The sequence below is a fragment of the Lithobates pipiens genome, unplaced genomic scaffold (genome assembly GCF_037356315.1).
Source record: "Lithobates pipiens isolate NorthernLeopardFrog02 unplaced genomic scaffold, aLitPip1_a1.2 Scaffold_3, whole genome shotgun sequence".
NCBI classification, from domain to species: Eukaryota; Metazoa; Chordata; class Amphibia; order Anura; family Ranidae; genus Lithobates; species Lithobates pipiens.
In genome coordinates, this window is record NW_027507790.1 from 269,150,809 (window position 1) to 269,166,608 (window position 15,800).

General features: G+C 46.6%; 1 protein-coding gene across 1 annotated transcript in view; it reads right to left on the reverse strand.

Moving 5' to 3' along the window:
• Window positions 1-235: 235 nt before the first annotated feature.
• The window catches only part of STOML2 (stomatin like 2), a 29,827-nt gene continuing 14,262 nt past the window's right edge, over window positions 236-15,800 (reverse strand). The window contains exons 7-10 of the mRNA XM_077463159.1: window positions 10,679-10,823; window positions 3,667-3,746; window positions 785-913; window positions 236-685 (exon numbers count right to left, since the gene is read on the reverse strand). Coding sequence (XP_077319285.1) covers window positions 563-685; window positions 785-913; window positions 3,667-3,746; window positions 10,679-10,823 — 477 coding nt within the window. The 3' untranslated portion in view covers window positions 236-562. The remainder of the gene's footprint in view (window positions 686-784; window positions 914-3,666; window positions 3,747-10,678; window positions 10,824-15,800) is intronic.

Genomic DNA, 15,800 nt, shown 5'->3' on the forward strand with positions numbered 1-15,800 from the left:
GAGTGATACTATTCCCCTTCACTCCTCTCCCCTGTAGCTAAATAAAAGTTTATGTAGGGAGGAGAAGAGAAGGGGGTGGAAGAGCTCCAGGAGGCTGACATTGGGATTTGAATCTACCTGGGAGTAGTCACATATATTAGTAAGCTCAATGGCACGTTGCAAATGAAAAAAAAAAAATATATAAAAATTTCTCAAAAGAAAAAAAAAAAAAAAAAAAAAAAAAAAACGCTGCAAGTAACCATTTAAAATCCTTAACTTTATCTGCAATTTTTTTTTTTTTATTTGGCGACAGGGTCTCTTTAAACAACCGCTGCAATAATCATACCTGTACAGCAAACTGAGGATGTCGGAATACAACCTCAAATTATGGTATGAAAATAAGAAATCTATATAAAAAAACAAAAAAATAAAACTTCCCACTTCCCGGACAGTGCAAAACTGCTGTATTCAAATTATTTATATATATATTATACATCACAAAATAAAAAAAAAAAAAAAAAAAATAAAAAAAAGTTCCTGAACTGTAGAAGAAGATTCAGCCTAAGTGCAATGAAGGGGGTGATTAGCTCTGCTTCCAATCTTGTGTGTCTGAAAATTTGTCATCTGCCCCGTTGGCGACCACCAAGGGAGGGTCCGGGCCTTTCTGGGGTAAGGCTTTGGTCAGCGTGCTGTAAATTCCCATCGCCTGAATAGAAGGAAAAGAGAAGAAGAAGGATTACGGCACGGCTGCACATCAGGAGATAAAAGCGTGGTGAGAGGTTTGGTGGAGAGAAGAGTCACTGACCTGGGTGACCATACTACTGATGTCACCAGTGTTGGTGGGCAAGAGGATCGTGTTGGATTCTTGCGCCAGCTTGGAGAAGGCAGTGACGTACTGCTCCGCTATGGAGAGGGACGCGGCTGCATCGCCGTACTGGAAGAAAAAAAAAAAAAAAAGGGGGAGGTATTATAGTCATTATCAGGCATTTGTTTTGCAACATAATCGTCCAAAAGGCAAACAGTTGGGCAACAGACCACAACTATTATCTATATCTAGATATTAACCACATAATGCATACAATGTGGTGGTAAGAGAAGTAGGCTTTAATGTCCAGCCTCTGCACATATATGGGTTGTGTGCGGAGAATGTGCTCACTGTGTGCTCCCAGCACACTGACCGAGCTGTCGCTGACAGCTCTTGGTCACAGCTTCTGATCGGGAGAGCCGGGGGGTGGTCAGTCGATCACGATTTGATAAGTTGCCGATCCCTGGGTTAACTGCTTCCGGAGGGGCCACCACATATACAGGGCGGCCCAGCCGCGCAAAATCACGTACCTGTATGTGGATTTTGTGCACGCGGTGTACAAAACAGATCTGTTTTCCTCCAGTGTGTCCGTCCCCTACACAGTTAGAAAGCACCTCCCAGGGACACACTTAACCCTTTGATCGCCCCCTAGTATTAACACCTCCCCTGCCAGTGTCATTTAGACCCCTTTCACACTAGGGCCGCCCGTGTGTTTGCGGTAAAGCGGCACTTTACCGATGTTTAAGCGGCGCTTTTCGGCCATAAGCGGGGCGCTTTTAACCCCCCAAAAAGGGGTTAAATACTCTTGTGTTGCAGCGCTTCGGAAGTGCTGCCCATTCATTGCAATAGGCAGGGGTGTTTTGGGAGCGCCCTACACAGCGCTTCCAAACCGCCCCAAAGATGCTGCTTGCAGGACTCTGTCTAACGTCCCGCAAGCGCACCTCCCAGGTGTGAAAGCACCCATTGCAATGAAGGGGAGGCAGTTTTCAGGTGCTATATATAGAGCTAAAACGCCTGAAAACTGCCTCAGTGTGAAAGGGGTCTTACACTGCGACACTTTTATTTAGCACTGATCACTGTATTGGTGTCACTGGTCCGCAAAAAGTGTCACTTCGTGCCCAATTTGCCCGCCGCAATGTCAGAGTCCCGCTAAACACAAAACAAATGGAAAAAAACCCGCTAATCACCGCCATTACTAGCAAAAACAATAAAATTTTATTTAAAGTCCCATAGTTTGTAGACACTAAACTTTTGCGCGAATTAAATATACGCTTACTGGGAATTTTTTATTTATTTTTTACCAAAAATGTGGAGCAGAATACATATTGGCCAAAAATTGATGAAGAAATTCGATTTTATACATTTTTATTCATGGGTGTGTTTTATAGCAGAAGAAAAACATATTTTTTTTCTTTTTTCAAAATTTTCGGTCGTTCATTGTTTCTAGAGCAAAAAAAATAAAAATGCAGAGGTGATCAAATATCACCAAAAGAAAGCTCGATTTATATACATTTTTTTTTTTTTTTTTTTTTAAGTACAGCATCGCAGCCCAAATTCGGGCACAATAAACTGACCGCAGTAAAAGCAGTTAGTTATATTCCCCCCCCCCCCCGTCATGCAGGCTTTATAATACATATGAAAAAATCTGCTTGTTTACATGTCAGGGAAATTCATCTTGTGCTGTACTTCCAGGCCACTCAAATACCAGCTCTAGAGATCTCATACAGACCCCAGCACTATGCTACTGTCTCTGCTTCCCTCTCCTCCTGGCCATTTACAAAACCAAGCTTGGGGATGCGTGTTCTGTGACTGGCCAGAAGGAGAGGGTGCCGAGATGCAACCGCTGCTTTGGGGCCATCTGTCTGACCTGCAGCACTTACATCTGAGACTCCCGGAAGCTCTACCAATCCATTGTAGGGATTTCTCCTCTCCCCCACCCCCCCCCCCCATTTTGAGGACATTTCTCCTCATGTCCTGTTGTGTTTTTGGAATACCGGGATAAGGGGTTTTCACCCCTTCCCCACTCAAAATAACAGCTGCATGCTAATATCTCACAAATCAATTTCTGATCTTCAGCTGGAATAGCTCCAGATTTTCCACTTACAAAAACTTTATTGAACACAATGGCGGTTATTTACTAAAGAAAAACACACTCTGCACTTCAAGTGCAATTGCTATAGATCTGGTAGGGACATGCGAGGAAAATAAAAAAACAGCATTTTAGCTTGCACGTAATTGGATGATAAAATCAGCAGAGCTTCCCCTCATTTCAGATCTGCCCCTTAGATTTAGAGCGACTGCACTTCCAAGTGCACTTTCAGTGCAAAGTGGATTTGCCTTTCGTAAATAACCCCCTACGTGTATAAAGTCAGACACTAGAGAAGTGTAAGCCCTTGTACACACGATCGGACAACATTCCGACGGAAAATGTCCGATCGGACCGTGTTGTCGGATAATCCGACCGTGTGTGGGCTCCATCGGACTGTTTCTGTCAGAATATCCGACCGATAAAGTTTTAGAGCTGGGCTATAAAACTTTCCGACAACATGATCTGATCGGACTTTTTCCGATCGTGTGTAGAGAATTCTGATCGGACAAAGTGCCACGCATGCTCAGATCAAATTCCTAGACCAAAGCTATTGGCTACTAGCCTGAACGTAGTCCCATCATAACGAAATAACGTCGTCAGGTTCTGAACGATCGGATTTTCCGACAACTTTGTCCGACCGTGCGTATGCAACACAAGTTTTGGACAAAATCCGTCAGACAAAATCTGACGGATGTTGTCGGAATGTCCGACCGTGTGTACAAGGGCTAAGAAGGGTAACCTGTTCAACAATTTTGGTGAATACGGTCGTCACTATGGTGAGAGATTGTGTTACCTGCTTTGTGAGAGCGTCGGCTACCAGACGAATGGCTTCTCCTCGGGCTTTGGCTTTTGCTAGGATGGCATTTGCTTCACCTGTTGGTACAAGACACAAAAGCTTTATAAAAACAGGGCACAGCACTGATAGAAGGCAGCAGAGCTCACAAGAAAGAGAAAAGATTAATAGGATTAAATCAATCCGGGGGGTCTCTCTGAATGACGTTGTAGATTGTGACACACATTTTTAGATCTATCAGCTTGCTTTCTGGCTCTTTGTATTCTGTCACATGAAATCTCAGAGCCGCAATGGAAGCCAACACTGGAAGATTTCCTTCTGCTAGACGCTACAATAATCCCAGCATGTGTCAACGCAGGTACCCCTTTAAATCAAAGTCTGAATGGAAAAGGATCTCAATCTCAGAATATACACCAGTATCTCACAAGAGTGAGTACACCCCTCACATTTTCGTAAATATTTTACTCTATCTTTTCATGTGACAACACTGAGGAAATTACACTTCGCTACAATGTAAAGTAGTGAGTGTACAGCTTGTATAACAGTGTAAATTTGCTGTCCCCACAAAATAACTCAACACACAGCCATTAATGTCTAACCAGGTGAGGAGTACAAAGACAAGTGTGTCTTGCCTACAGTCAAGCATGGTGGTGGGAGTGTCATGGTTGGGGCTGCATGAGTGCTGCCAGCACTGGGGAGCTACAGTTCATTGAGGGAACCATGAATGCCAACATGTACTGTGGCATACTGAAGCAGAGTATGATCCCCTCCCTTCAGAGACTGGGCTACAGGGCAGTATTCCAACATAACAACCCCAAACAAAACCTCCAAGATGACCACTGCCTTGCTAAAGAAGCTTAGAGTAAAAGGTGGCCTGACCAAGCATGTCTCCAGACCTAAACCCTATTGATCATCTGTGGGGCATCCTCAAATGGAAGGTAGAGGAGCGCAAGGTCTCCAACATCCACCAGCTCTGTGATGTCATCATGGAGGAGGGGAAGAGGACTCCAGTGGCAACCTGTGAAGCTCTGCTGACCTACATGCCCAAGAGGGTTAAGGCAGTGCTGGAAAATAATGGTGGCCACACAAAAATGTTTTGCCCAATTTGGACATTTTCACTTAGGGGTGTACTCACTTCTGTTGCCAGCGGTTTAGACATTAATGGCTGTGTGTTGAGTTATTTTGAGGGGACAGCAAATTTACACTGTTATACAAGCTGTACACTCACTACTTTACATTGTAGACAAGTGTCATTTCTTCAGTGTTGTCACATGAAAAGATGTAATAAAATATTTACAAATGTGAGGGGTGTACTCACTTTTGTGAGGGTGTGTGTACATATTTTTTATAATATATACACACACATTATATATATATATATATATATATACACACACACATACACACACACACACTCTGCATATTCGCAGTGCTTTACTTTTACCACATTTTGTTATGTTACAGCCTTATTCCAAAATGGATTAAATAAATTATTTTCCTCAAAATTCTACAAACAATACCCCATGATGAACACATGAAAGAAGTTTGTTTGAAATCTGCAAATTTTTATTAAAAAACAAAAACCAAAACAAAACAACATGTATATAAATATTCGTAGCCTTTGCTCAATACTTTGTTGAAGCTCTTTGGCACCAATTACAGCCTCAAGTCTTTGAGTATGAGGCTATAAGCTCGGCACACCTATTTATGGTTAGTTTCTCCAATTTTTCTTTGTAGAACCTCTCAGGCTCCATCAGGTTGGATGGGGAGCGTCAGTGCACAGTCATATTCCGATCTCTCCAGAGATGTTCAATTGGGTTAAAGTCTGGGCGACTCAAGGAAAAAAGAGCTGTACCGTAGCCACTACTTTGTTATCTTGGCTGTGTGTTTAGGGTCGTTGTCTTGTTGGAAGATGAACCTTCACCCCAGTCTGAGGTCCAGAGTGCTCTGGAGCAGGTTTTAATCAAGGGTGTCTATGTACATTGTTGCATTCATCTTTCCCTCGATCCTGACAAGTCTCCCAGTTCCTGACACTGAAAAACATCTCCACAGCATGATTCTGCCACCACCATGCTTCACTGTAGGGATGGTATTGGCCAGGCGATGAGCGGTGGTTGGTTTCCTCCAGACATGACGCTTGCCATTCAGGCCAAAGAGTTCAATCTTTGTTTCATCAGACCAGAAAATTCTGTTTCTCATGGTCTGAGAGTCCTTCAGTTGCCTTTTGGCAAACTGCAGGCGGGCTGTCATGTGCCTTTTACTGAGGAGTGTCTTCCGTCTGGCCACTCTACCACACTGGCCTGATTGGTGGAGTGCTGCAGAGATGGTTGTTCTTCTGGAAGGTTCTCCTCTATCCACAGAGAAATGCTGGAGCTCTGTCAGAGTGACCATCGGGTTCTTGGTCACCTCTCTGTCTAAGGCCCTTCACCCCCGATCGCTCAGTTTGGTCGGGCGGCTCACTCTGGTGGTTCCAAACTTTTTCCATTAACAGAGGGGGGGGGGGGCACTGTGCTCATTGGGACCATCAATGCTGCAGAAATGTTTCTTTACCCTTCCCCAGATCGATGCCTCCATACAATCCTGTCTCTGAGGTCTACAGACAATTCCCTGGACTTCATGGCTTGCTTTGTGCTCTGACATGCACTGTTACCTGTGGGACCTTCTATAGACAGGTGTGTGCCTTTCCAAATCACGTCCAACCAACTGAATTTACCACAGGGGGACTCCAATTAGGTTTTAGAAACATCTGAAGGATGATCAGTGGAAACAGGAGGCACCTGAGCTCAATTTTGAGTGTCACGGCAAAGGCTGTGAATACTTCTGGGATTTTTCAATTTTTCTTTTAATAAATTTGCAAAGATTACAAACTTCTTTCACATTGTCATTATGGGGTATTGTTTGTAGAGTTTTGAGGAAAATATTTAATCCATTTCGGAATAAGGCTGTAACATAAAATGTGGTAAAAGTAAAGCGCTGCGAATATGCACTGCGTCCTACACAGCCTACCCCAAACCTTCCCTGTGCGTCCTACCCCAAACCTACCCCAAACCTTCCCTGTGCGTCCTACCCCAAACCTTCCCTGTGCGTCCTACACCAAACCTACCCCAAACCTTCCCTGTGCGTCCTACACCAAACCTACCCCAAACCTTCCCTGTGCGTCCTACACCAAACCTACCCCAAACCTTCCCTGTGCGTCCTACACCAAACCTACCCCAAACCTTCCCTGTGCGTCCTACACCAAACCTACCCCAAACCTTCCCTGTGCGTCCTACACCAAACCTACCCCAAACCTTCCCTGTGCGTCCTACACCAAACCTACCCCAAACCTTCCCTGTGCGTCCTACACCAAACCTACCCCAAACCTTCCCTGTGCGTCCTACACCAAACCTACCCCAAACCTTCCCTGTGTGTCCTACACCAAACCTTCTCTGTGTCCGGCCCCATCCCATGTACGATAATCCCTTTCAGCATGTCCCTCGCGACCTATGTTCTTCTAGTATGAATAAGGTCCACCATCTTTCGACCCACTTTCTGTCTGCCCAAGTTGTCATGCACCCACCCACTAAGCGTGTATGTAGACGTCCTGGACAGCACTCCACTTACACATGATTATGTAGAACTTTAAAAAGAGAAAAAGTTGAGTGAGTCTGTAACTATCAGTAAGCACAATCATCATATGACTAGAGTAGCTGGCAATGAGCTTTAAATAACAAAGGAGACATCCTGGGCGGATCTCATAGAGAACACTGCTGAGACTCACCTGCCACTTTGTTGATTTGGTCAGCTTTCTCAGCCTTGGATGCCAGGATCTGGGCCTGTTTACGCCAAACCACCTCTGCGTGTCCTACACAGCCTACGCCAAACCACCTCTGCGTGTCCTACACAGCCTACGCCAAACCACCTCTGCGTGTCCTACACAGCCTACGCCAAACCACCTCTGCGTGTCCTACACAGCCTACGCCAAACCACCTCTGCGTGTCCTACACAGCCTACGCCAAACCACCTCTGCGTGTCCTACACAGCCTACGCCAAACCACCTCTGCGTGTCCTACACAGCCTACGCCAAACCACCTCTGCGTGTCCTACACAGCCTACGCCAAACCACCTCTGCGTGTCCTACACAGCCTACGCCAAACCACCTCTGCCTGTCCTACACAGCCTACGCCAAACCACCTCTGCGTGTCCTACACAGCCTACGCCAAACCACCTCTGCGTGTCCTACACAGCCTACGCCAAACCACCTCTGCCTGTCCTACACAGCCTACGCCAAACCACCTCTGCCTGTCCTACACAGCCTACGCCAAACCACCTCTGCCTGTCCTACACAGCCTACGCCAAACCACCTCTGCCTGTCCTACACAGCCTACGCCAAACCACCTCTGCCTGTCCTACACAGCCTACGCCAAACCACCTCTGCCTGTCCTACACAGCCTACGCCAAACCACCTCTGCGTGTCCTACACAGCCTACGCCAAACCACCTCTGCGTGTCCTACACAGCCTACTCCAAACCACCTCTGCGTGTCCTACACAGCCTACGCCAAACCACCTCTGCGTGTCCTACACAGCCTACGCCAAACCACCTCTGCGTGTCCTACACAGCCTACGCCAAACCACCTCTGCGTGTCCTACACAGCCTACGCCAAACCACCTCTGCCTGTCCTACACAGCCTACACCAAACCACCTCTGCCTGTCCTACACAGCCTACGCCAAACCACCTCTGCCTGTCCTACACAGCCTACGCCAAACCACCTCTGCGTGTCCTACACAGCCTACACCAAACCACCTCTGCGTGTCCTACACAGCCTACACCAAACCACCTCTGCGTGTCCTACACAGCCTACACCAAACCACCTCTGCGTGTCCTACACAGCCTACACCAAACCACCTCTGCGTGTCCTACACAGCCTACACCAAACCACCTCTGCCTGTCCTACACAGCCTACACCAAACCACCTCTGCCTGTCCTACACAGCCTACGCCAAACCACCTCTGCCTGTCCTACACAGCCTACGCCAAACCACCTCTGCGTGTCCTACACAGCCTACGCCAAACCACCTCTGCGTGTCCTACACAGCCTACGCCAAACCACCTCTGCCTGTCCTACACAGCCTACGCCAAACCACCTCTGCGTGTCCTACACAGCCTACGCCAAACCACCTCTGCGTGTCCTACACAGCCTACGCCAAACCACCTCTGCGTGTCCTACACAGCCTACGCCAAACCACCTCTGCGTGTCCTACACAGCCTACGCCAAACCACCTCTGCGTGTCCTACACAGCCTACGCCAAACCACCTCTGCCTGTCCTACACAGCCTACGCCAAACCACCTCTGCGTGTCCTACACAGCCTACGCCAAACCACCTCTGCGTGTCCTACACAGCCTACGCCAAACCACCTCTGCCTGTCCTACACAGCCTACGCCAAACCACCTCTGCCTGTCCTACACAGCCTACGCCAAACCACCTCTGCCTGTCCTACACAGCCTACGCCAAACCACCTCTGCCTGTCCTACACAGCCTACGCCAAACCACCTCTGCCTGTCCTACACAGCCTACGCCAAACCACCTCTGCCTGTCCTACACAGCCTACGCCAAACCACCTCTGCGTGTCCTACACAGCCTACGCCAAACCACCTCTGCGTGTCCTACACAGCCTACTCCAAACCACCTCTGCGTGTCCTACACAGCCTACGCCAAACCACCTCTGCGTGTCCTACACAGCCTACGCCAAACCACCTCTGCGTGTCCTACACAGCCTACGCCAAACCACCTCTGCGTGTCCTACACAGCCTACGCCAAACCACCTCTGCCTGTCCTACACAGCCTACACCAAACCACCTCTGCCTGTCCTACACAGCCTACGCCAAACCACCTCTGCCTGTCCTACACAGCCTACGCCAAACCACCTCTGCGTGTCCTACACAGCCTACACCAAACCACCTCTGCGTGTCCTACACAGCCTACACCAAACCACCTCTGCGTGTCCTACACAGCCTACACCAAACCACCTCTGCGTGTCCTACACAGCCTACACCAAACCACCTCTGCGTGTCCTACACAGCCTACACCAAACCACCTCTGCGTGTCCTACACAGCCTACGCCAAACCACCTCTGCGTGTCCTACACAGCCTACACCAAACCACCTCTGCGTGTCCTACACAGCCTACACCAAACCACCTCTGCGTGTCCTACACAACCTACACCAAACCTTCTCTACGTGTCCTACACAACCTACACCAAACCTTCTCTGTGTGTCCCACATAGGGATGAGCTCGGGCGTGTTCGCACACTCCATGTGCAGAGCCCACCAGGAAGTCAGCAGGGCGCTGCACTAATCACAGGCAGTGAGGCATTTTCCCGATGTGCGGTTGCAGAGATCGGGAAATGTCTCTCTGCCTGTGATTAGTGCAGCGCCGTGCCGACTTCCTGGCGGGCTCTGCACGTGGAGTGTGCCAACATGCCCGAGCCCATCCCTAGTCCCACACAACCTACACCAAACCCTCTCTTCTTGTCTTATACAACCTACACCAAACCTTCTCTGTGTGTCCCACAAAACCTACCCCAAACCATCGTGTCCCCTACACAACATACACCAATACTTCTGTGTGACCTACACAACGTACACCAAACCTCCTCTGTGCGTCCTATAAAACATACACCAAACCCCCTCTGTGTGTCTGGCCCCATGTGTGCCAATCCCCGTGTGTCCCTCATGCCCTATGCTGTTCTGGTTTGAATAAGGTCCACCATCATTCGATCCACTTTGTGTGTGCCCAGGTTGTCATGCACCCACCCACTAAGCGTGTTTGTAATCCCTCTGACCTGGGTTTTCAGTACTCCTGGACAGCACTCCACTTACACATGGGACTTTAAAAAGAGAAAAAGCGGAATGAGGCTTTAACGATCGGTAAGCACAATCATTGACCAGAGTAGCTGGCATTGAGCTGAAAATTGAAAAAGGGGACATCCTGGGCTGACCTCATCTCATAGAGAACACTGCTGAGACTCACCTGCTGCTCTGTTGATTTGTTCAGCTTTCTCAGCCTCAGATGCCAGGATCTGAGATTGTTTCTCACCCTCAGCCACATTAATGGCGGCCTCCCTGGTCCCTTCAGATTCTAGCACCATGGCTCTCTTCCTCCTCTCCGCCTCCACCTGAAAACACAAGACCGGTAATAAAAATCTGACGGATGTTCTAAACTCACTGATGGAGAACCTTGGCAACCCAGATGTTTTGGAACTACATTTCCCATGATGCTCATCCACTCTGTAGTGTAGTTGACCATCATGGGGACTGTAGTTCCAAAACATCTGAGGGGTACCAAGGTTCCTCATCACTGTTCTAACTCATCCCTCCCTAATAGAAGAACTGATTTGGATTGATTGCTTGTGCCCCCAATGGAGAGATTTCCCCTCAGTTCATGTCTTGTCTGACATCCTATAAGTGAGATAAAATCTTTCTAGCTCCATACCACGCTATACAAAATATGAAACCTTTTGGCTGGACTTAGGTATTATAGAGGAAATCTCTCTAGTATCATGCTTGGACAATGTTAAAAAAAAAAAAAAAAAAAAATTTATACATAAAGTCTGATGATATGGACACCTCTGCCATATAGCGTAGACCGGTGGATGAACTCAGTTTTCTATACTTCAATTAGGAAGCACAACTTTTTTACCAACCTGCCCCCAGCATTGGACAATGAAGGAGAAAAAGCTTGGAGATCAGGGTCATAGATCAGCTCTTTGCTCTAGTAGCTCAAACGGTTGGTTAAGATAACTGGGCAAAGCAGTAGTGGTTTAGAAACTGCACTCAGATGGAGCCTCATTTTCTGGCTGGATGACATCCAGTATAATTTAGCACTTTCCTCTCCATGTCAGGCTGTCCCCAACATGCCCCTTTAACCACTTGCCATCTGGGCCATGTTTGACATTTCTCACGTACCTGTCCATCTTTGGATGGGAAGGATGATCTCTCAGTCCCCCCCCCCCCACCCCCCGGTTTTATTGGGCTCTCCCGTCCCATCAGGGATCCCAGTAAGGATGTGACCATTGGCATCCATCCGCTTCCTGGGACACAGCGAGAGGAACTGATGTTGTTCCCGCGTGACGTCAGAAACCGGAACCAACGGGGGATTTTGTCACTGCCAGTATTGGTCTGATGTAAACAAGCGGTTAACGGCCTGTGAAAGCATTGGATAAAACTGAACTCCGATCACATGCTTTGGAGGCCAGAAGAGAGGTCTGGGGTCCAATAAACCCCACATCTCTCCATAAAGCGGAGCTGTCATGGCCTATGCTATCACAGGGGATGCCGTCCATTCCTTGTGATGGCAGTAAAAGTGATCAAAAAACAGTAAAAAGGGACAGTGTAAAATAAATAAAATTTAAAGCGCTCCCATTGCCCCATGCTCACGCACAAATGTGAAACGTGCACATTGGTCCTGCATGAATATGTAAAACGGTGATCACACCACACGTGAGGTATCGCCGTGAACATCAGAGCGTGAGGAATAGTTGTAGCACCAGACCTCCTGCATACCTTTAAACTAGTAACATGTAAAGACTTACAAAGCGTCGCCTATGGAGATTTTTTAGGTACCGTAGTTTGGCACCATTGCACGGGCGTACACAAATTTAAAGTGTGTCATGTTTGGTATCTAATTACTCGGCGTAATATCATCCTCTATATTTTACCAAACAATTGGGTATTATATTGTGTGTTTGTTGCTAAAATTCATTAAAGTGTGTTTTTTTAAACAAAACCTACCGTATTTATCTGCGTATAACAAGCACATTTTCAGAGGGAAGTTTTAGGGGGGGGGGGGGGGGGGGGGGGAACTCAAATTTTAAATAAGGAACTTTGAAGCAAAATAAGGGTCAGTGCTCATCTGTAGCCTCACAAGTGCCATCAATGACCCTGATCAATGCCCATCTGCAGCCTCACAAGTGGCATCAATGCAGCCTCACCATTGCCATTAATGCAGCCTGATTAATGCCCATCTGCAGCCTCACAAGTGCCATCAATGAGCCTGATCAATGCCCATCTGCAGCCTCACAAGTGCCTTCAATGCAGCAGCCTCACCATTGCCATCAGTGCAGCCTGATTGATGCGCATCTGCAGCCTACAGGAGGACAAGGAGGGGGGCGGGACGAGTGCGGACAGATCACATACAGTGAGAATCTCCTATGATAGACAGAACAGTGGTCCAGTGGTGGCCCAGGAGACGGGACTTCCTATTACAGGTTTCACGCTAAAACTAGCGCTTACTCATAGCTATGAGTAAGCGCTAGTTTTAGCGTGAAACGTGTCAGCAATTTTGTTTTATACTTTTTCCCTCTTGCTGCTGTTATTTGTGTGATGTGAGGTTTTTTTATTTTGATGAAATAAAGGCATTTTTTACTTTTCATCTGATCCGGAGTGCGGCTGTCCAGAGTTTGTTCACCCTTCATCTACTTTGTTTGTGCAATCAGCCTGCAACTGGGACCCCTGGAGAATGAGCAATCTTTTGGTGGACTGACCTGGAGCGGTGGGTTCCTGTTTCTCTTATCCACTTTCTGGATTTTCGCAGAGGCCACCAAGTAAACGGGAGATTGTCACTGTATGTAATCTGACGGCGCTCGTCCTGCCCCCCTCCCTGTCCCCTCTGAGGCAGCTAAAAATTGAAGTATTGGCGTATAACACGCACACACTATTTGCACCCGATTTACATGGTGAAAGAGTGAGTGTTATACGCCAATAAATACAGAATGTATGATGTGTGGTTAAAATGCTGATTTTTATATGTAGGAGAGGAATGTCAGAATTGGTCCAGACAGAAACTGGTTAAGGAAGTATCAATGATTAGGAGAAGCCGCAATAATGTGTGTCCTTTATATCCCCCCGGAGTTCAGGTTTGAGTGAGAGAACAGTGCAGGGGAATTTGCACTTTGTACACAATGCAACTATCCTCATGAAGATTTCACTGAATTACATAAGACTTCACATTACTCTGCATTGCATCAGCAAGTTTTTAGACACAGATTTGTGTAATACACAGCAGAATTAGTACAGGGGACCATTTTATTGGCTTTCTGGTCCCATAAAAATCATATGACACTCTTATCCTTTCAGCTATATAATACTAATAGAATGCCAGCCACATTGGGAGAACCAATTTCTATTTGTTACACGTTGCCATTCACACAGCATAGAACTTTAACTACCGTATATACTCGAGTATAGGTCGATCCGAATATAAGCCGAGGCCCCTAATTTACCACAAACAAAATGGGAAAACGTATTGACTCGTGTATAAGCCGAGGGTGAGACATGCCTGCCCATCCCTGTGTGTCCGTCCATCCCTGTGTCCTGTGCCTTTGTCCTTCTGCAGCCTGTGTCGATCTGCATGTAAAAACATGCCAGGATCGCCGCACCTCTTCTTGTCTGTGACAGACGGCGGCCATTCCACTGTTCAAAAGCCGCGCCTCCGTCTGTGATAGGCGGAACACTCAATTTCCCAGCAGTCAGTGTTCCGCCTATCACGGACATCCTCTCATCCTCGTCCATAGTACGAGGATGAGCGGATGTCCGTGATAGGCGGACCACTGACTGCTGGGAAATTGAGTGTTCCGCCTATCACAGACAGGGAGGCGCGGCTTTTGAATTGTGGAATGGCCGCCGTCTGTCTGCTCGACACGCTGATCGGGTAGACAGACGACGGTGACTCGAGTATAAGCCGAGGGGGGCACTTTCAGCCTCAAAAAAGGGGCTGAAAATCTCGGCTTATACTCGAGTATATACGGTATATCAAAATTGCTGCTTACCTACTTGCTGAAAAATCTTACTCAACTTCCTCCTTCTATGCAATGTTGACGCGTCGCCATCGACTGTACGCTATATACGTGGCAGCATGGCGGTGGGCTTTAACAACGTGCAAAACACATGTATGTACAAAGCTGCCACCGCTGTTCTGTGCTGGGAGCACGCTCACTTGCACCCTCTGGCACCATCGCCAACAGCTCCCGCTCACATAGCAACACGCCAGTGATAGGGACCACCACTTATCCACTTGACCCCTGAAAGATTTACCCCCCCCCTTCATGACCAGGCCATTTTTTGTGATATGGCATTGCGTTATTTAACCACTTGACAACTGGGCACTTAAACACCCTTAATAACCAGACCAATTTTCAGCTTTTGGTGCTCTCACATTTTGAATGACAATTACTCAGTCATGCAACACTGTAACCATATGAATTTTTTGTCCTTTTTTTCCCCACACAAATGGAGCTTTCTTTTGGTGGTATTTAATCACCTCTCGGTTTTTTATTTTTTGTGCTATAAAAGAAAAAAGACCGAAAATTCTGTAAAAAAATGAATTTTTCTTTGTTTCTGTTATAAAATTTAGCAGATTAGTAATTTTTCTTCATAAATTTCTGCCAAAATTTATACTACTACATATCTTTGGTAAAATTAAGTACAAATTGGTGGATATTATTTGGTCTTTGTGAAAGTTAGAGAGTCTACAAGCTGTGGTGCCAATATCTGAAAATGTATCACACCTGAAGTACTGACGGCCTATTTCAATTCTTGAGACCCCAACATGCCAGAAAAGTACAAATACCCCCCAAATGACCCCTTTTTGGAAAGAAGACATTCCAAGGTATTTAGTAAGAGGCATGATGAGTTTTTTGAAGTTGTCATTTTTTCCCACAATTCTTTGCAAAATCAAGATTTTTTTTCCTTTGCCACAAAATTGTCATATTATCAGTTTATTTCTCACACACAGCATATGCATACCACAAATTACACCCCAAAACACATTCTGCTATTACTCCCGAGTACGGCGATACCACATGTGTGAGACTTTTACACAGTGCGGCCACATACAGAGGCCCAACATGCAGGGAGCGCCATCAGGCGTTCTGGAGCACCCAGGACAATTCTGACATTTCTCTCCTACATGTAAAAATCATCATTTATTTGCTAGAAAATTACATAGAACCCCAAAACATTATATATATATATATATATATATATATATATATATATATATATATATATATATATATATATATATTTTTAGCAAAGACCCTGGAGAATACAATGGTAGTCGTTGCAAATTTTTATCTCACACGGTATTTGCGCAG